The 20,597-nt window shown below is 43.1% G+C and overlaps 1 protein-coding gene across 2 annotated transcripts in view; it reads right to left on the bottom strand.

The window, feature by feature from the left end:
- Nucleotides 1-20,597, bottom strand: part of LOC129188639 (interleukin-1 receptor accessory protein-like 1) — a 210,332-nt gene that overhangs the window by 99,324 nt on the left and 90,411 nt on the right. For both annotated transcript variants that reach the window (XM_054789477.1, XM_054789485.1), the window contains exons 3-5: nt 15,566-15,845; nt 1,169-1,355; nt 49-202 (exon numbers count right to left, since the gene is read on the bottom strand). In XM_054789477.1, the coding sequence (XP_054645452.1) occupies nt 49-202; nt 1,169-1,355; nt 15,566-15,845 (621 nt within the window). The remainder of the gene's footprint in view (nt 1-48; nt 203-1,168; nt 1,356-15,565; nt 15,846-20,597) is intronic.

Below are 20,597 nucleotides of genomic sequence, written 5' to 3'. Positions count from 1 at the left end.
AGAACGTGCCAAGCCGTCAAGGGACTGGGACTGTGAATTTCTCCTTACCTGTGACAGAGAGCTCCGTGGTCCTCCGTACCACAAAGTTTCCAAACTGTAATTCGCAGGTGTAATTCCCAATGTCATCTTCCCAGACTTCCTTGATGGAGAGTGTGTCGCTCCTCATCTCGATTGTCTGTCTCCACTGCTTTGGCTTGCACTCCTATTTGTATGCACAGGAAAGACACCCTGAGAATAATGGTGGTAAAATGTTGTTTTACAGAGAGAATATTTGCTTAAATCCTCGTCTATCATTAATTTAAGATGTCTTTCAGTCACAGCTCAGCCCTCTCTGATTTTGGGCCACTGAACCACCTGAGGCAAAAGAAAATTGGGGCACTGTGGGGTTTGGCCTGAGACTGTGGCCCACGAAAGAACGTGAGCCAAACACCGGAGGCTTAGGCACCCACAGTCATTATCCGCCATTTTAATCTGATTTGGTGGGAGGCTGAAAAAGTACTGGGGAGTGGTTCACTTTCATATTTGCGATACGTTCATCCAGCCTCGTTTGATGGAATTGAGGTCATGTTCTTCTGCCCAAAACTCTTCCAAGTGAAGTGGTGCCTCGGTTTGTGTTATTAATTTGTTCCAAAATGTCAAGTGAAAACCAAGGACATTTCTCCATTATGAGAGAATATGAATCCAATTAATCCATTCCAGACACCAAAACATATGAACAAAAATACATTATAGAGAACAATTAGCATTTTACATGTGGAAAACAATGCAAGATAATTATAAATGACAAATGGATGGAACTAATTGTTGATGCATGGACGCTAGGGTGCTTTGTTTGGGCATTGGATTTCAAGGAGTGATGCAAAAGTACTAGTTTGTTCCATGCACTATTGTACAAAAACTGAGGCAACATTTGCTAGAAAAACCGGGCGTACAAAAACCGCGAACTGTGGTTGTGAACTGGGGTCATGCTAGAACAGAAAAGGACCCTTCCATGTGTCCAAAATGTCCTGCTAATATGATGGATTCAAGTTGAACTAAATTCTTGACTGCCTGATTGATTTGGGAGTGTGCTTTGATACTCGCTAGTACGTTGTGTTACTGTACATACAAATAAATAACATTCAATTCATTTCCACTGGAAGGTTTTCAACCTCAGATTTGAGTCTACCTTGTACCACACAATCTGAGGCTCCACTCCTGCTTGGATGTAATCTTCAATGCCGGTGCAGGTGATGTCCTTGCTTTTGCTCAGCTCTGCCTTCTCGAAGAACCTCATCTTGGAGTTGTAGCAGAGGTCTGTGTCATTTTCTGCGACTGTGAGAGACATGGAGACCTTCATGCAGTAGGTGGAGTTCCTGCAACATAATGGAAATACAAATATTTATTGTTGCGGCACACCAAATGTCTTCCCCTTGTTTTTGTTACTTATAATCAATCGACCCGTTCTGTCTAAATTGTAGCCATAATCAAGTACACACACATTGAGGAGTCTCGTTTTTCCTGTGGTTAAGCAGATATTGTCTGCAGTAAGAGTGAATCACGTGCTGCATTTGATGTACTCCACCAGTCCGGGACATATAACACGAGGGTAGTCTGATTTAAAATGCAAGAACTCATTGTTGAAACGAAAAGGAGTGTAGATGTCCATCTACAAGGTTGCTTTCTTTGAAATACTCAAGTGATTTAACTGCTCTTGTACTGCACGAAGCACTGGGATGGGATTCCAATCAAATGTTCTCATTTGGAAAGATGCTATCGCAGCGCTTTTCAAAGTGCGAGGCGGGAGAAAACTTTAGGGAGGCACATCGTTTTTTAAACTATCTTCAGTTATTTTTAACGACAAAAAGAAAATGGAAAAATAAATAACATATTTTCAAAAATGTATACTTAGGTTCGATGAATGTTTAACTTAAAAAAATGATTAGTTCCCGTGGTGAGAGCGTAAGGAGAGTATTGGGTGAGCACAAAATGGCACAAAAATATTCTCAGGGCAGTAATATTAATCATACATTTTATTTGGAAGCGCTTTTCTAAAAACCCAAAGGCTCTTTACCATAGAACAGGCAATGCAATCAAGGAATGTATCATAAAACAGAAGAATACAAGACATACACAGTTAAAACGACAATGACGAAGCAAAAATGGGATTAAACATTATAAGCAAGTTTGAAGAGAAGGGTTTTAACATGAGACTTACAGGTGGGCAGGTCAGTGCCATTACGGGCGGGTGCAGGGAAGGAGTTCCAGAGGGAGGGGGCAGCAAAACTAAAGGCTCTGTCGCCCCAGGTACGGCGTTTGGCCATCGAGGGCGGGGACAGGAGGTTGGCGTCTACGGTATTGGACAGGAAGCCAGTGGAGGTTTTGGTGATGTGGTCATGAGAGCGAGTGTGAGTAAGTAAACAGGCAGCAGAGTTCTGAATGTACTGAAGTTATGTGAGGGTTTTGCTTGGAAGTCCGTAGAAAATGCTGTTATTGTAATCAAGTCTGGTGCTGATGAAAGCCTGAATGAGGGTTTCAGCAGTAGAAAGGGAGACGGATGGGTGAAGCCCTTTTTTTTTTTTTTTAGGTGAAAAAACACAGTTTGGGTTGTCTGGCTGATGTGGTGTTCAAAGGAGAATGCAATGAATCAATTGCAGCCGGACTGTTCAGGTTGTTTTAGAAGACGTTTCGCTTCCTCATCAGTTCATGCTCAGTGACGAGGTGGGACAAACACTAGTCTGGCTCGCTAGGATGGGCGGAGGGGTTGGAAGAGTTGCCTCTAACTTTGAAGGATAAATTCTATACATCCTGCACCAACTCCTCAGACTAGTGTTTGTCCCACCTAGTCTCTGAGCATGAACTGATGAAGCCTGCTCGGATGATTCAATTCCGTGAGAATACAATGACCTGCATGAAGGACAATATTCACAGGCATGCCACAACATACTGTATGCTCCAGAAAAAGTTTTTTGGGAAGCCCCAAATGTATGCTATTCTCCGAAGAAAGCTCACCTTGCAACACTTTGAAAAACCCTGCGCTAAACATTTGCAAGCATCCATGGACGGTGCAGTTGATTTTCATCTGCTGCTTGAGTAATTCTTAACAGAATGTAGGAATCAATAAACACGGTGATTCTCTGTGATACTTTTGCTGTGTCAGGAAGGGGAACAAAGCCAAGCGAGGATCCCTGATGATCAGTGGATCAATGGGAGCACCTTTTCTTTGCCTAAACCCGCTAATAAGACACATGACAAGCTGAGTTGGACTGCAGCAAATCCCCCCCGGTAAAAAGACAAAACAAATTGGCAGTGTTTAGCAAAATCTCAATGCTAATTTCCCAACTAAAGCGGGTTGCGCAAATTGAGCTCAACCAACAAACAATAACAAACATGCTAAATCCTTACATAATTGTGTCGCATTAGCTGCCTGGCGGATTAGCAAACACAGTGGTCTCCGGTGAATCTTGCACCCTTCGAGCCAGCCAGTGCAGAACGCTTACCAGTAAATGTGCTTTCCTGCTTTCCTCGTAGAGGCCAGATGCAAATGTGACATGATGTGGAGATTATCCCAGACAAGTTGGAGCAGATGGACACCTGAGCAAATAAGATCCCCTGGGTCCACTCACTTCCCTATTATATATTCCGGCCAGCCCTGATAAACTTGCTCGCTGGAAGAGAGGGAGGAGTGTGTCATCTGCTCCACATGAATGATCAGTGCCAGCCCTTTGTCCCACAATGTCTTTCCAACAATCCACATCCATCATGGAACCTTTTGTGCCCGATGATCTTTGGATCATATTTATGAAGCCAATTCAAAAAAAGCGAACTGCGGTCGCGACTGCGCCCTGTGCTCTGAGTGATCAGCGCACCCTGAGGCCACTGCTGCATATGCTGCAGATATGCCGATAACAAGCTTGACGATCCCGTGGCATTAACAGGTGAGCGTGTCTGTCAAATGTGTCACAGTGAAGGGGATATCCAATGTCATGGCGATGACAGATAGCATCCTGCATACATCCGAGTGAGAGGTGCCAGCTTGACAGGGACTGTGTACAGCTGGAGGGCACATAGAGGACTTGGGATGCAATATGCTGCAAGTCTAGTGAAAGTACACACAATACTCCAGTGCAATACATGTAAAATGTGTGTGTGTGCCCGCATTGTTGTGTACACCCATGACCATTAAATCTACAGTTGCAACATTTTAATCAAAATTACACGTTTTACTCCATTCAATTTTCCTCCGCTTATCCGTCGTGGGGGCAGCAGTCTTAGTAGGGAAGCCCAGACTTCCCAGTCCCCGACCACCTCCTCCAGCTCTACCGGGAGGACACCAAGGCGTTCCCGGGCCAGCTGTGAGACATAATCCCTCCAGCGTGTTCTAGGTCTTCCCCGGGGCCTTCTCCCGGCTGGGCATGCCCGAAACACCTCACCAGGGAGGCGTCCGAGAGGCATCCGGACTAGATGCCCGAGCCACCTCAGCTGGCTCCTTTCGATGTGAAGGAGCAGTGGCTCTACGCTGAGCTCCTCCCGGATGACCGAGCTCCTCACCCTATCTCTTAGGGTGAGTCCCGCCACCCTACGAAGAAAACTCATTTCAGACGCTTGTATCCGCGATCTCGTTCTTTCGGTCACGAACCAAAGCTCGGGTCAAAGGTGAGGGTGGGAACATAGATCGAACGGTCGCTCTTCACCACGATGGTCCGGTACAGCGACTGCATTACTGCAGACGCTGCGCCAATCCGCCTATTGACCTCACGCTCCAACCTTCCCTCACTCGTGAACAAGACCCCGAGATACTTGAACTCCTCCACCTGGGGCAGGACCTCATTCCCAACCCGGAGGGAGCAATCCACCCTTTTCTGACTGAGAACCATGGCCTCAGATTTGACACGTTTTACTGATGAATGCATTTGATCTGGTCTGTGCATGGGATGGAGTGAAACACATTGTTTTAGACTTACCTGCAATTTTGCTATTTTCCAGCTTATATCTATACATTGCTATACATTCCTGTAAATTACCATGAAAAGTTTCAGAATTTGAAAATTACCATGATTTCCAAAGGACTATGAAGCAGTTAAATTATCACACGCTGTTGATTTAAAGTTCATTTCCAAAGCCAAATGGGCAGCTAGAAGAATTCCGACGAACACTGTTGCCAACACACACTATGTCAACATCTAGAACAGCTCTTTTTATACCACTGATCAAACCAGAACCTCCTTGTTAGCTCTGCAGCTAATAATACATTTTAAAAAAAGCACCAGCATGATTTGAAACCCACCAGGCAATACATGGCACCTGTGGGGATATAATGATGCCATTTAATAATAAATTCCTAAATTAAAGTCATGCCAAGCACCGTACAAAGCCAGAGCCTATCATTTCTACCAACCATACACTTGCAGTTGTATGACCAGGAGAGATTTAAGGTGGGGTAGTTTAAGCAACTATTCCCCTTGTGTTTTTCCATGGGAATAGAAAACATATGCCCACTGAGCCACACAGCCATCAAAGTGCAAATGAAACATGAAAATGTGCAAGTTAATGCGGCCTGGAAAAAAAGGCAACATCCCACAGAGGCAAAATCCAAAACGGGGCCAACCTCTGCACAAGAGTGAAACATACAGTCGCGGGCATGCATCATATATCATACTGTATCTCACTTAACGTCACGATAATTTCATTGCCATTTGTCTTGTAAGTTCAAGGTCCATGTAAAGCAAAAAAAATAAAAAATGACATGGCATGCAGCTGACCCAGTAATGTGGAATCAAAAGTTTCACGGTCGTCACTTTAAATACACCCGGAAAATAGGTGTTTGATCCCCTGCTGATTTAGCAGGTTTACCACCTTAGAAAGACATGAACAGTTCAGAATTTCATGGTAGGTTTATTGTAACTGAGCGAGACAGAATGTGAAAAAACGTACTCAAATAAAGGTTTGTATTTGATTTGTATTTTGACAGAAATAAGTATTTGAACGCAATGCAAAACGTGGCTTAATATTTGGCGAATATTTGACAAACATTTTGTGGCAAGCACAGAGGTAAAAAACCCCCAAAGCAGAATGTTTTACAGAGGAGATGATGTTGTTGGGCTCATATTCACCATTTCTCCGCCACCAAACGTGAGTTGATGTCAAAGCGCTTAATTTTGGCCTTATCTGTCCACGTCACATTCTCCCAAGCCTTGTCTGAGTCATCCGGGAGTTGACTGGCAAACTTCAGACATGCCTGGACTTGCACTTTCCTGAGCATCGGGGACATAATGGTTTTCTTGGCGACTGCGGTCCCATGAGATCACTAACCAGCTCTTCGTTTGTAATTCCGGGCTGGTCCCTCAAGTTTCTCAGAATCACTTTTACCCAGCAAGGTTAAAGCTTGCATGGTGCTCGAGAGGGAGGGTGACTGGCTGTTATCTGGTATTTCTGCGATTCCCAAATTATTGCAGCCGTCACGGTCTCTTTCTCACCGAGCTTCTTGTTGGTCTTGAAGCCCATTCCAGTCTGGTGCAGTTGCCCATGGTGGTGGAGCGGTTTGAATGGAAGAGACAGGTGTCTTTGCGTGTCGGCTGACTGTGACTCTAACATGCCATTGCACCGCTCAGTCATTTCCAAGCCAGCGCCTTCAGGGAACTCATTTTCCTTTTCACAACATCCACAGCTCATCTTTATGCTAGCGGCCTGATTTTTAGCAAGCAAAAACAGTGTGTCTTCATTGTTTTTGTTCTCTCTGACCATATTTGTTGGCCCAAGGTCTTAGCAAAAGTGCAAAAGGTGTCATGTGAGTAGGGCTTTGCTGTAATGGGTTCTCACATCGATAGGTTCCACTGAAGAAAGTGTTGTGAGATGCAAGTGTGAGATTTGTGCATTTACTTTGGAGGATGTCATATTTGGTGAAAAAAAGCCAAGACTATTGTTTCCTGTATTCACTAAATTCCTGTGACAACATTTTTGGGACAAACATTTTATTCAAGGAATTCAATCAATCAAGGTTTATGCTGAAATGTTTGCTTCCCCTGACTCATGAGCATCATTTTACCCACAGCACTCAGCTGTACAGCACAAAGTTTTGCAGGACAAAAAGTCACAAACTTGTGCTCTTTGGAGAGGACGTCTGTTTCTTCAGCACCACATGTGCCACCCACACGGAACAACAACAGTCGCCTTAGCATGACATCATCCGTGCACCCCACTCAACAGGCGTGTCTAATCAACTTACGCCAAATCAAAGTGTCGCACTACTTTCGAACAAATGCGACATATCGGTTCCTCGGCGTTCATACGCTCACCTTGTTCATTCTGTTTAAAACCAAAATATTCCCACACTGGGGCTGTGGCATTCGCCTTAGAAACCACCGCTTTTGTGCCTTTATTCATGTTAGCGTATGCTAGCATGAGGCTAACTTTCTGCTAGCACTCTGTGTATCCACCCACTAGTAGCCCCGCCTCCACGTGCTGGGACAAAGAGGCTGAAGAGACGAGGGTTCACTCTCTCCGTTCATTCCGCTGTAGCACCGACGCGTGAGTAAAACAAACATGCATGCGTGGACATGTCAATTTATCGAGGCTGGCAAAATGATCGATTTTGTTTTTTTAATCGTTCGATTAATCGATTTACCGATTATTGTGACAGGCCTAGATTCTTGTGGCTCTTGACGTGCTGTGGCCAAATGATGTTGCAGCGAGATCAACCACCACCACCTTCCTGTTTTGACATGAGTTGCTCCTAGTATTTAATAGTGTTTCAATGAATAGTGTTCAATAAAGGTAAAAGTGACCTTAAATGTTGATTTATCCCTTCAGTTTGCAATTTATATACATTTAGAATTGTTTTATACATGTAAAAATCAAATTATTAACCTATTCAAAAATGTGTGTTAACATTTTTGAGAGTCAACGGTTGATGACATCAAAGACAGGCGACGTAACGTCCGGTTTCCATTTTGCTCACTAGCTAATAGGATGCTAACAAGGAAGGATGTTTTCTGATAAAAAAATATATATATTAAGTATACAGATGGACTCACGCAGTGTATTAATAACACGTCAAGACTCGCGCCATTTTGTACTCTAACCAGAGAATTTTTGACGTTAACCAAAAAACATGCTAACCGGGGCAGATGCTAACCGAGGTGCCACCGTATTTGTTTCAGTAAAACAACGCGACACACATGTTTGGCTTTGACTGTGTTAGAATTAATTTTGCAAAAAACCAACATTGGGACATTCAGCCAAAAATATCAAGATATTATTTGTAGTCCATATCGCCCAGCCTCATTCCTCGCCCAGCGGAGACGTAGCTGTTACGAAGCTACCTAGCTTGTTGATGTTCACTGACAGCTGTGGTCTGGCAGCCACTGATATTCAAAGCAGGTGGGGGCTGTGATGCCAAAGTAATTGTGTTTGATGAATGGAATTTATGATGTGTCTTGAACAGGGGTCGGCAACCTTTACCATCAAAAGAGCCATTTTGCCTCCTCTTTCAGTAAAAAAATAGTCTGGAGCCGCAAAACATTACACAGCTTGTAAACTTTTAAAATGTATTTGTGCAAAATTAAAACATGACGTGGCCAACTTGAGCATGAAAAAGCACATCAGAGTTTGTATATTTGTATGTGAGTGCTGTCTGCTCAATATCGTTCACATCACTTCCATCACTCATCACAGCCAATTGAATCCGCTTGCGCTGAATGAAGTCATCAATTAGCCTACTAGTGATGTTTGTTGCCATTCTATTGGTCCCGTCCTTGACTGTCTTTGCAGAGAGAGGCATTTCTTTCATTTTATGAATAATTTCTTGTTTATTTTTTTTAATTCAGAGGATAGATGCGTTGTCAGTATATAATGGTATGCATTTCTTTGTAATTCAAAATTATAATCATATAACAGAGCCATAATGAACTGTCACAGTTACTAGCAAGCGATTGCTATTCAAAATGTGGTCATAAGCCCGCAGTGAATTGCACATCAGGGAGATGACAGCCCTGATTCTGTACTCAAGATGTACTGTAAAACACAACAATATCTGAAAAGACTGGACTTTCTTTTCATTTTAGATCTTCTATGAAGTTCATTTGCAACGCCTTGGGTGATGAAACGCATCACTTAAAGCTGTAGCCCTTTTTGAAAGGCACAGCCAAGCCTCAGCAAGGTGACAACACAACCAGCATCCTTAAGCTACACATCATCTTCAGTCTGAGGCGGTACAAACCATCCCTGATGCTTCTTAGTCGGGCGTCTCTTATAAGCGTTGACAGTTGGGTTGGATCAATTGACAGGCCGTGGATGGAGCTGAATGACTGAGTGTTCCGGGCGGCCCATTCTGACCGTCATTTCCATGAGAGATTACCAGCTACCCCTGCCTGCGAATACTAATACAGCCCATGTGGGGGAACGCCTGTGCAAGGCGAGGCACATTTACGTTAGCAGTGAACGCAGATGCACGCTCGACCCTCCGTTATGGTCTCCTCCCATGGCTCTTTGCTGATGACAAGGCAGACATTGTGGGTGATGCAGGGAAGCCATTAATGGTGGACGGCAGTGGCAGCGTGCCAGCATGAATGCGCATGGTCAAGGGTTAAACATTATCTACCTGCCAGGAGGCGGTACGGTCTCTGCTCTGCTCAGCTTGCAGAACAGGTGTGCGCTCCTGTTTGTGTATGAGGAATCACAGCTACGAGAGGAGAATTAGGATAACTGACAAATGAGATGCAGTCAAGGAACCCAATTAAATAGCTAACAACCACTAGAATAGATAATAATAAACAGCTAAGTGCACAGTTTAAGAGTGCTCTAATTACAGTAAACATCTGCAGTCAGAAATTCCTTTTAATTTGACAAGACCAACCACTATTAACTTTTCCCCTTTAAACGCCACCCCTGGCCAATAGCACTCATTATACATACATTAAAAAAATGTATAATTAAACCGTGTGATCGGTATTGGACGAATTCAGTCCGGTATCGGAATCTGCAGCATAAAACCCCGATCGGAGCATCCCTGATGTGAACCTGGATGTACAATTTGGATGAAAAAAAATCTAAATAGAAACAAATGTGCTCAAATAAATGTTATTTGAATTTATTTAGATTTGATTAAACCAGGTAAACCTCACTGAGATTAAAAATCGTATAAGAGTGTGTTATGCTGCCATCTTGGCCAGTTTCCGACAAGACATGCTCAACACACGGGCCAATATTTACAATCAATAATCAACAGCTTCAGCAATTTAAAAACAGTTACATTGGCCAAGCCCAATCATTTCACGTTCCTTTAAAATGGCCTCCAATTCTCCTTAAGTAACAAGTTCAGCTAAGTTTAAGCCATTTTGCAGGTCATTCCATGCAAAAGGTGCAGCGTACTGGAATGCTGTCTTACCCAACTCTGTTCTGACTCTCGGAACCACCATCAGTACATTTTTCCGAGAGCGCAGAGCGTAGTGTTGTTGGTATTTCTGCGTGTATGTGCAGAGCTAAGAGAGGTAAGATGGGAGGAGCCCAAGAATACATTCATAAATGAAAGTCAAACAATGAGTCCAGCGGCAAAATACAACGTGCAATGGTGAAAACCATGACCACAGCCAGTCATAGAGCATGAAGCAGAGTGGTGGACAGTATCCAGCGTTTTAATATTCATTCATAAAAAGGAAATCCAGACACAGTAAGAATGTAGCAGAAATGAAACGTTTTCCTTGCAAAAGCAGAGAGTTTTAGCTTTGGTTTACGTACAAGATGCTCAAGAAGTTATTTGAAGGACAAATTTTCATTGATAACAGCGCCTAAGTACTTGTAAGATATGAATTTTCTTTCCCTTCCACGGTTTTGATTTTAGGGAACTGAATAACTTAAATGATTAAAAGCCTAAAATTGATAAGACAACACGGCCATGACGAGTGTATGTCCTTCTCAGAAGACTTTATGCAGCCCATATAGAACATGTTTGCTGGAAGCATCATTTGAAAAATACACGGGATGACAGCCACAGATGCTCTTTTGGCATGAAACCACCAGTGATGAGCGGTGAGGTTCATGGCTGGTGAGGCACCGACAGTGGACGTTCTAGCTATGGGCCACATGGGCCATTGCCCAGGGTGGCATTCTCCAGGGGGCGCCGCAGAAGGGGGAAGAAAAAACATCCTATTGACTAATGTTCAGAGCTCATCAATCGTCATCATGTCAGCACATATGTGTGGCAGATGGGCGCTGTGCATTTCAATAAAGTTAAAAAATGCTGTTTTTTATCTATGGAAGGATGGCAGTGACAAGCACCTTCCAGCTGACGCATGCCTGACCCCTTCAGGATGAAGTGGTCCTGCAAGTGCCTCCCGCATGGCATTTCTATGTATTTTATTGTCTGATTATAATAATGATGTCACACTTACATTAAGGACATTACACGGGCTGTAGAAAGTCATGGTGTGTAAAAAAATGTTTCTGCGACATGCTGAGAAACAGAAACTGGCAGGCACCAAGATCCGACACTCTTACGCACTAAGCAGCAGCCTCGTATTAGCTTGCTGCTCCGTATTTGATCTGCAAATGTGCAACAATTTTTACTTAAGAAAATGTTTAAAAAGATTGGAGTCATACAGAAAATACATTCATAATACAGTTCAATGGACAACTGATATTTATTTTGTTATTATTCTTTTTTACATTTTTATCATTCATCTGCCTCCGCTGACAGCACATCACTGAAAACCTGATCTACATTTTTTGGCTTCCGATCCGATCCGATTTTTTAAATAGACTTGCTGATCCGATCCGATCCGATCCGGTACTGATCCTTTTTATTTATTTATTTATTTATTTATTAATGAAAAGCTTTTGTTACAAACTTGAATATTGTGGACTTGAATATGGTTATTAAAATACCTTCAATGCATAAAAAATACTGCAACCAAAGTATTGCTTAATTTACTTTTATATTCCACAGCATGACCAACAATCATGTTTGGCTTTTGTAACAAACCTCTGTGAGTGAGGTCCCTAATCCAATAAAAGTCCATCCAATAAAAGATAAAATTGGAAATAAATGGGAGTGCAAAATACCTTTAGGGTAGGACTAATCATTTGACACGGTTATAGATCAATTTGTGCTGTGATTTAGAATATATGACTTTTTTTTTTAAACAAACTCTCTTCAACGCAATAGTAATTTATTGACGGTCCCTAGTATAAACAACTACAGCGTGGCCAAGGGGTGGCCATTACTCACAAAGGGGTTGGCAATAAGTTGATACCTGAAATGTCTAGATGGCCAGCAGGGTGGCCGGAGAGTGACCAAGGGTGGTCACCATCGGCCGCCACATAGCTCCGCCACAGCGGCACTTCCCGTACGAGCTCTCCGCACCACTATACAGCAGTCAGGGCACAGTGAGGGGGAACTACCGCTGTAGCTAGGGAACCAAATATCCAACGCCCAACTGAAACTAACTTCACCATGGTACACCACGGACATGTCTGCATGGTGGCGTTTTCTATTTCTTGCGGGTGGCGGGATTCGAGTAGCAACCAGCTTTAAAGGGCACATTACCTCACCTAACATCTTGGAGTCTGGCCCAGAGTTCCGAGCGTTATGCGGCGACTCTCGTGGCGGAAGTCCATATTATCTGGTCTTCAAAATACAGCAGATCGGCAGCCGATCCCAATAGTGAAGATTGGCTAAGGACATCCTTACTGAAAACCACTTATTATTTTAGATTTCTCTCGCTTCCTATGTCATTTTTAGTACTTAGTCAACTTAGCAATGACCATGAAAATTAAACAACGGCATTTTTTTTTTGTCGACATGCTGCTTTATTGTTTGCCTATTTCCTATTTTGGTCTTCCGTCTCAAACGGCTCATTGTAATTGTAACTCACCTCCACACCAGCCGCTCCTCTAAGTTGCTCATCCTTGCCTCCATGGCGGCAGATAAACTACATCACTAAAAGAGGACGGGGAATAGCTACGACAAGAAGTCAAGCTAACCGCTAAGCTAGCTTGAATCTAAGGTCATGAAAGCAAAAGGTTAAGTTCTCAGTACGCTTTAACACAAGTCTAGCTGGAACCGCGTTACAGTGGGGAGCAAGTGGATTAATTCATCAATATAACAACTATAGGCCTAAAAAGCAACAACATTGTGAACACACACGTCCAAAAACTGGCCCATGTAGATTTTTACACAACTAGCAGGAAGTGGAAGCTTTCTGATGCTAATTAACTAATCGAGACTCTTGTAGCAGGGCTGAGGAGTTACAACCTGAAAGCCAGCGTGTGTGTGTGTGTGTGTGTGTGTGTGTGTGTGTGTGTGTGTGTGTGTGTGTGTTCTCTGCCACTCTGCATTAAGTGACAGACTTTGCCACTGCAGATGGTTTTGCTTCACATACGACAATGCTCCTCAGGGTATAACATCTGAAACAGCTGAGTGCTGACCTCGATTTGACACACAGCACTGCTCATCTGCTCTGCGTTCTTTTACTATACGTGACGTTTGCACTCCCTCGTTATGTGGCAACGGATCTGTGTGTGTGTGTGTGTGTGTGTGTGTGTGTGTGGGTGTGTGTGTGTGTGTGTGTGTGTGTGTGTGTGTGTGTGTGTGTGTGAGTGAGTGGGTGCAAGAGAGCAAAAGAGACAGGCCTGCATGCTCAGAATGTCAAGTGTGCACGTGTGTGTGTAAGTGTGTGTTGGCCTGCTTCTGCTTACAAATTGGAGGCTTCCTAAGTTCCTGTCAGTTGCAGCTGGTCTTGTGGGAGCAAAGAACTGACATGTTGTGCACATGCTTGTGTTTGTGACAGTGTATTTCAAAGCCCTCGCACTCGCTTAAACGCATCTGAGTAAACACAAAAGGTGACCAGGGCGCTTGGACAGGAATGCGCATGTGCACCTTGCTGATGTAACGCTCGGCCTACTGAAGATGGTTAACACTGTCTATCAGGGGGACAGATTGTATCCTCGGCACCCGGGCTGAGGGCTGAAATAAAAACGAGCCGCTGCGTGTAATTCCAGACGACGGCTTTCGGTTGAGAATGTCTATCCATGCCAGACAATGACGCTATTGCAAGGGAAAGACTCTTTCAGTTAAGAATTTTTGTTGACCTTCATTGACGGGGTGTTTTGGCTTTGAATGGTGTCAAAGCGACAATTCATGCCCGTATCAAATCCCTACTTTCTGCCTGACTGCACAATAACACAGAGCTCACTCATTGTCCACCATGTCCATTGATATCAAAATGCTGCCAATCTTACCAAATAGAGAAGTGCTGGACAAGCGATGCCTGTGTCTATTCATGGTTAGTACCATAGTGACAGATACAAGCAGCATTAAATGCTAATGTCTTAAAACCTTCACAATGCAACTTTTTGGACACCAGGAAACGTGCACTCAAAGTAATTACCAAAAAAAAAAAAAGCTTGTGTAACCGGTGCCAGCCAGTGTGGCTGTGAGGAAGTGTGTTGGTCACTCCCTGACTCCTTAAGAGTCGCGCTAGATATCGAGTTGACAGCACAGGCTGTTGGCTTCTTCTTGAATCTCATTCGATGTGGCCTGGTTCGAGCCCCGGGCGTACACAAGGGCGGAAAATGCGAGTTATAAAAAGTAATGGATTGCTGCTCCCAAATGAAAGACATTGTCGTAAATTACTGTGTATAAGCGGCACCAAATAAATTTAGAGTTAAAAACCTGATTTTTACATCCATAAGCCAGACCGGACTATAAGCCGCACGGTCCACATCATAAAATGGCATATTGTGGGGCGCACAGGTCCGTGAGGACCAGGCAGCTCTTTCTTTGACAGGAGCCAATCATGAGCTATGGAAAAATTCACGACAAGCTTGTCAAACCATTGAAAAAAGGAAGAGGGTCATTACTCAGTATAACAGTCTGACACACAGTGTCCTCTTACAATCAACACTAAACTTATCACACAGCAACTTAACACTCAAAAGGTAGAGCTTATAAATATACTAACATGTACCAATACAAGTTTAAAATGAATGAAAAAAACAACATTTTAAAGTTTTGCCTTAATGCATTGTGTCTAAGCAAAGCATTTTATTGGAAGAAATCAGCATAGACAATGGAAGGATGGCGCTGCAATGCTGCCTCTGTCCACAAAAGGGACGGCCCAGAGGGAGGCTGACATTGCAGTGCTCTAATGAATGCATTGCTCAGACGCAATACATTATGGGAAAACTTTAAAAGAGCTTTTTTTTTCCATTTTAAACTGGTATTGGTACATGTTTGTATATTCGTCAGGTATAGGTTTTGAGTGTTAAGTTGCGGTGTGATGACTTTAGTGTTCTTAGTAAGATTCAGACTGTTATATTGTTATACTATATACCTGTATAGTGACCTCCTGTGATTTCCAGTGGGTTGAAAAGCTAATTGTGAGTGCACTGATAGCTCGTGATTGGCTCCTGCCAAAAAAAGAGTTACCGTTTCCTCACTGACTCGCAAGCGGCACATTATTTAAACGATTAGTAGTAGTTCTGAAGTAAGGAGATGTCAAGAGATTGGTAAGGTTCAAAGTTTAAGAAAAAAAGTAGCGGCTTATACACCGGAATTTAAGGTACTTTTACATGACAGTATAGACTTTACCTTAGTACGCAGGAATAGTACCCCGCGTCATCCATTTCAGCTGGCCGAAACCATATGGCGTCCTCCTCCTTGCTCATCCGTGTGCCGTCAAAGCTGATGGGCTCTTCAAAGTCACCGTGCCCCGCACTTTTGTACCACATCAGGCTGAGTCCTGTGCTCTGAGCGTGCGTGTAGTTGGCCCGAATATAGCCGTAGAATAAAGCACACTTAATCCGAACAGGTTCGCCCAGGAGCACCTTGTATTTCAGATAGTCCACGGACCAGTCAGTGCATCCTTCCACTGCAAGACAAGAACATAAAGGAGGGATTAAGGCAGGAACGTTTTCATTTGCAAAATATTATTGTTGTCATATTCATGATTAATTACAATTTAATTATTGCAGGGCATGATAGTATGGCAACAATGGATACGGGCCACAATGATTGGACGGACTACAACATTGGTAACCGGGCAACGTTCATCCACTAGCTTTTGGTCAGGTCAAGCAAACAGCAGAGACAAAGTACTGATTGTTAACATACAGCTTATATAGGCAGTCAACACAACTGGTGGATCACAACTTGTATTATAGCTGACTATTACCTGAGCTTGTGTAGGGGGCAAGAAGAAACTAAAATAATAAAAAAGCTTTCAAAATCAATAATAATCCCTTCATGCTTCCAATTTTGTGGCTTCACTCTATCACGCGTTTTCAAAAATATATGAATAAATCTTGCTGGTGTATGCTTGAATATGGCCTATTATTAGTCATTTTGCCTAAATTAAGACTTTTCAAGCAAAAAAGTGGCTAAATGAAGTAAAATACAAATACTGTATAAGGCATTCAGAAAACGCATTCAAGGACGTGATGGTATGTGGTATTCTACACTGCTCATTAGGTGTCAGTTATGTGACTGTAATGTTCAGTGAGACACACAAGCACCAGACTTCGCCGGAACAACAGGCTGCCTTAATCCATGCTAAGTTAAAAGCCAACTCCGAACCCCCGACATCACTTCTTGTCTGTTCGCCACTCAGCTTTCTTAGCATCAGAACACATTTACAGCAACACACACCCGTTTTCTACAACTACAACTACAAAATATCCTATTTGGCAGAAATTCACTTATCACAGCCGGGTCTGGGAGCAAATAACCGTGATAAACAAGTTATTACTGTATGTAGATCTCTTGAGTGTGTCTGTTCATGTATGGCCTCGAGAGGTAATTTAACACTGCTACTTAGGTTTGGGTATCCATTCCATATTATCCAATACCCGTGCCAAATCGGTGCTTTTCACTTTTCAAACGGTGCCGGTGCATAAGCGGTGCCCTACTTTAAAAATGAGAACCATGCAAATTTAGTCCAGAAGTAATGTCTTTTCATTTTGTTTACTGAATTTTGGTGGATAATGAGAAAGTGTTGTGTTGTGTGTTAGTGTGAAGAGTGACGGAGAATCGTATGTGCAAGCTTACCATGTTGGAATTGAGCACTGCTGTTGGGGTTTTAAGGTTGCCAATAAAGATTAAAAAGCGCTTCAGACTGCATTACTTACAATAAATACACTTGCAGGTAGCTGGGTTTGCATTAATTTAGCATCATATTGAGGCTGGTTACTACTGTTGACATCGGTAAAGGTGCATAACAATACCAAGTTTCGGTATGCATCCACTGCATAAAAACACCTGTATCCGACCATGCGTACAGCCACATACTTCTCAGATATTCAGGTGTAAGCAAGACTATTCTGGCATACTGTATCTTTGCTCACAACTATCACTTCCACTCAATACAAAAGAAACACACGGTCCATCAATCCATCCATCCGTCCATGAATTTTCTACTGCTTATCCTGTTCTGGCACCTATTCCGGCACACTTTGGGCAAACGGCGGACTACACCCTTGCAGACTCATTCATACTGGGAACTCAAGCACTAGATCACCATTGGTCACATACGGTAAAAGCCACCAAAATACCTACATAATACCTGTCACATACAAAATCAAAGGCTACAGTGGCTTTGAAATCATTTTCAAATGTAAGTGCCAAAAAAAGTGTCTCTTGTCAAGACAGAGCCACCGTCCTGTTAATAAGTCCTTGGTCTGAATGTCAAAATGATACAAAGGTTGGATAGCAACTTTATTACACGGCAGAAATGATTACTGCCGAAGTGACGACTCTCACGAAGCAACTCAATCACTGATAAAATGGGAAAGACCATCCGTCTATCTTCTAGCGCTTATCCGATGTCGGGCTGCGGGGGCAGCAGCCTAAGCAGAGAGGCCCAGACTTCCCTCTCCCCGGCCACTTTGTCCAGCTCCTTCGGGCGGATCCTGAGGCATTTCCAGGCCAGTTGAGAAACACTGTCTCTCCAACGTGTCCTGGGTCTTCCCCGAGGCCTCCTACCGGCTGGACGTGCCCTGAACACCTCCCCAGGGAGGCGGCCGGGAAGCACCCTGACCAGATGCCCAAGCCACTTCATCTGGCTCCTCTCGATGTGGAGGAGCAGCGGTTCTACTCCGAGTTTCTCACGGATGACAGTGCTTCTCACCTTATCTCTAAAGGAGAGCCCAGCCACCTTATGGAGAAAACTGCTTTCGGTCATTTGTACCCACGATCTTGTCCTTTTGGTCACTACCCAAATCTCATGACCAAAGGTGAGGGTAAGAACGTAGACCAACCGTTAAATTGAGCGCTTTGCCTTTCGCACCAATTTGCCTGTCGAGACGGCAACAATAAAGATTAGATAAGATAAGGTTAGTTAAGAGAGCCTCATTCTGCAATGTTGTCAAGCTGGCACAGGTTTAATTGGCATAAATCACCATGGTAACCTGTGCTGCATGGCAACAAGTGCCTCAGTCTCTTGTCACATATAGTTTTTGTCAGAGATTATCCTTTACTTTTGATATAATAGGACACACTTGACGTACGGTGCTCTCAATGCAGCTGCTTCTCCAGTATATTCTAACTGAAAGGAGTGATGCTGCTCTGGAGTGTCACACTACCTTATCAACTGATACAAAAACACACTCTTCCCTGGTTGTACTGTCCCTTTTTTCTATTTATATTCCTGCCTTGCCTGCTCCCTAGCTTGTTTACAAATGGCTTCATCTGCTGTTGCAGCCCACTTTTTCTTAAAAAAAAACCAACCTGGAGTTGGCAGATTGCGCTACTTGAAAACGCGATTTCTTTTGAATTTACCAAAGACCGCTACCGCAGCTACTGCTGAGGTACACTTCATGTGTTGATGTGTGGGTATTTCTGTTACACATTTTCAAACTTCATGTGACTCGCACGTCCACCGTGTGCTGAACGTGCTAAAATAATAACAATGAGACACGAGCTCCGTTTGATCGGAGAACACGATGCTCAAATGCACAGTATTGCCGCCACGCTCTAAACATGAATATTAAACCCCTCAATTAATTTTGTGTTACCAAAAGACAGAGAATTAAAAGAAAATAACAGAAGAAGCTAATTTAGAAAAACTCACATGATGGCAGAGACAGTGTGTGCTCACTGACAAGCCCACCAGCTTAAGTTGCTTGCTCTTTGTGACTAAGTCGCCAAGTTGCTATGACAACAAAAAAGGTCTGCAACTCTCTGATCAAGAACTTGCTAATTAGTTGGTGGACGATAATAACTTGAAGGATGAAGTTGAGACAGTCACTGCCAAAGAGGGTTTTATTTAGATTCATATGGCCTAATTCAGAAGTCCTTACAAGTAAGTAATAATAGCATCATTATGAATCAAAAAGCACTGGAGCTTGAACAATATTAGCTTGCGAAAAAATTACAATATTTAACATTTTTACTTTACATATCCTGCCAGGCCAGGCAGTCATTAAATAAAAAATACCCGCGTGTCTTGTTACATTTGATGTACGTACTGCCACCAGCAGTTTAATGACTTGGACAAAGAAAAATAGCAGATACAAATACAAACAGTTACAAATGGGGAGAAAAAGCAAAATTGAACCCCCCCCACCCTGAAAACTGTAAGAATATACTTTAGGCCAGTATTTTCTAGATTTTTCTGCCAGGAAAAGGATGTCCAGATTCTCAAAATTGACTATTTCAGATTTAGGGGACATCAGGGATTTGGCCAAATTATGGAGAGACACATTGTAGCTTTCATCTCATTTTCATTTTTCTGGCTCACATTTGCAATATCTCTGCTATTCATGTTTGACCAACACATGAAGAGCGCTAACGCCACAATGGGTCACAAAGCTCTACTGTATGTGTCAGCTGGATAAGGCAAATGTGTCAGTTGTCGTCTTTTGCCAAAACTCAACAACGGCGAGCGTAGAAGTCACGGAAAGCAGTGATGGGATACTCGATTCCTTTTACTAGCATGAGTTTTTCGGAGTCATTCACTAAAGTGAATCCAAGTCAGGTGTCACAGCGTGCATGCACAAAAAAAAAAAAAACTCACACGGAAAGTCCCATAAATATAAAGTATATATGAACTAACCAAACCCCTCATCGAGATGGTTGGCCCCTTGCAGCTATGTGTTTGGATGTGGCAGATCTGCCCCTTAAACAAATGAAAAAAATGGAGCAACCTTAATAAAGCGCCTTTCTACAAAGTTTTGGAGGCTGGTCTCACTGTACTGCAGTATGCCACAAAGTAAAACAACTCTGAGTTGATCTGAGGCAAGGAGCAGCTCTTTTGCTTTTTCCACAGGGTTAATATATTTATACAAACGTAGTTAGAGCAACAGTTGCACAATGAATGCTAAGTTACCTGGGTTCCGTTTTAATTCAACAAGCATCAGTAGGGTAAGTGAACGAGTTTACAAGAGACGAATAATACAGTTCTTTAAAAAATGCGTTTTGAACGACTCAGTCAATAGTCGGCCATCTCTAATAGAGTGACCGCACATGAGCGTAGAGCGGCAGTGAGCGGTTATTCAGAGACCGCCAGCGTGAGGTGAGTGATCACTATGCGTGCTGATTGTGGCTTTTATGTACACGGATTTTGGCACTGTATTGACTGTATTCATAGGTGCCTCCTCGTATGACAGAGTCACGCACTGGCGCAGTC

The sequence above is a fragment of the Dunckerocampus dactyliophorus genome, chromosome 1 (genome assembly GCF_027744805.1).
Source record: "Dunckerocampus dactyliophorus isolate RoL2022-P2 chromosome 1, RoL_Ddac_1.1, whole genome shotgun sequence".
Classification (NCBI taxonomy): domain Eukaryota; kingdom Metazoa; phylum Chordata; class Actinopteri; order Syngnathiformes; family Syngnathidae; genus Dunckerocampus; species Dunckerocampus dactyliophorus.
Note: the sequence above shows the minus strand (reverse complement) of the source record. Positions and strands in the feature narration are given on the sequence as shown.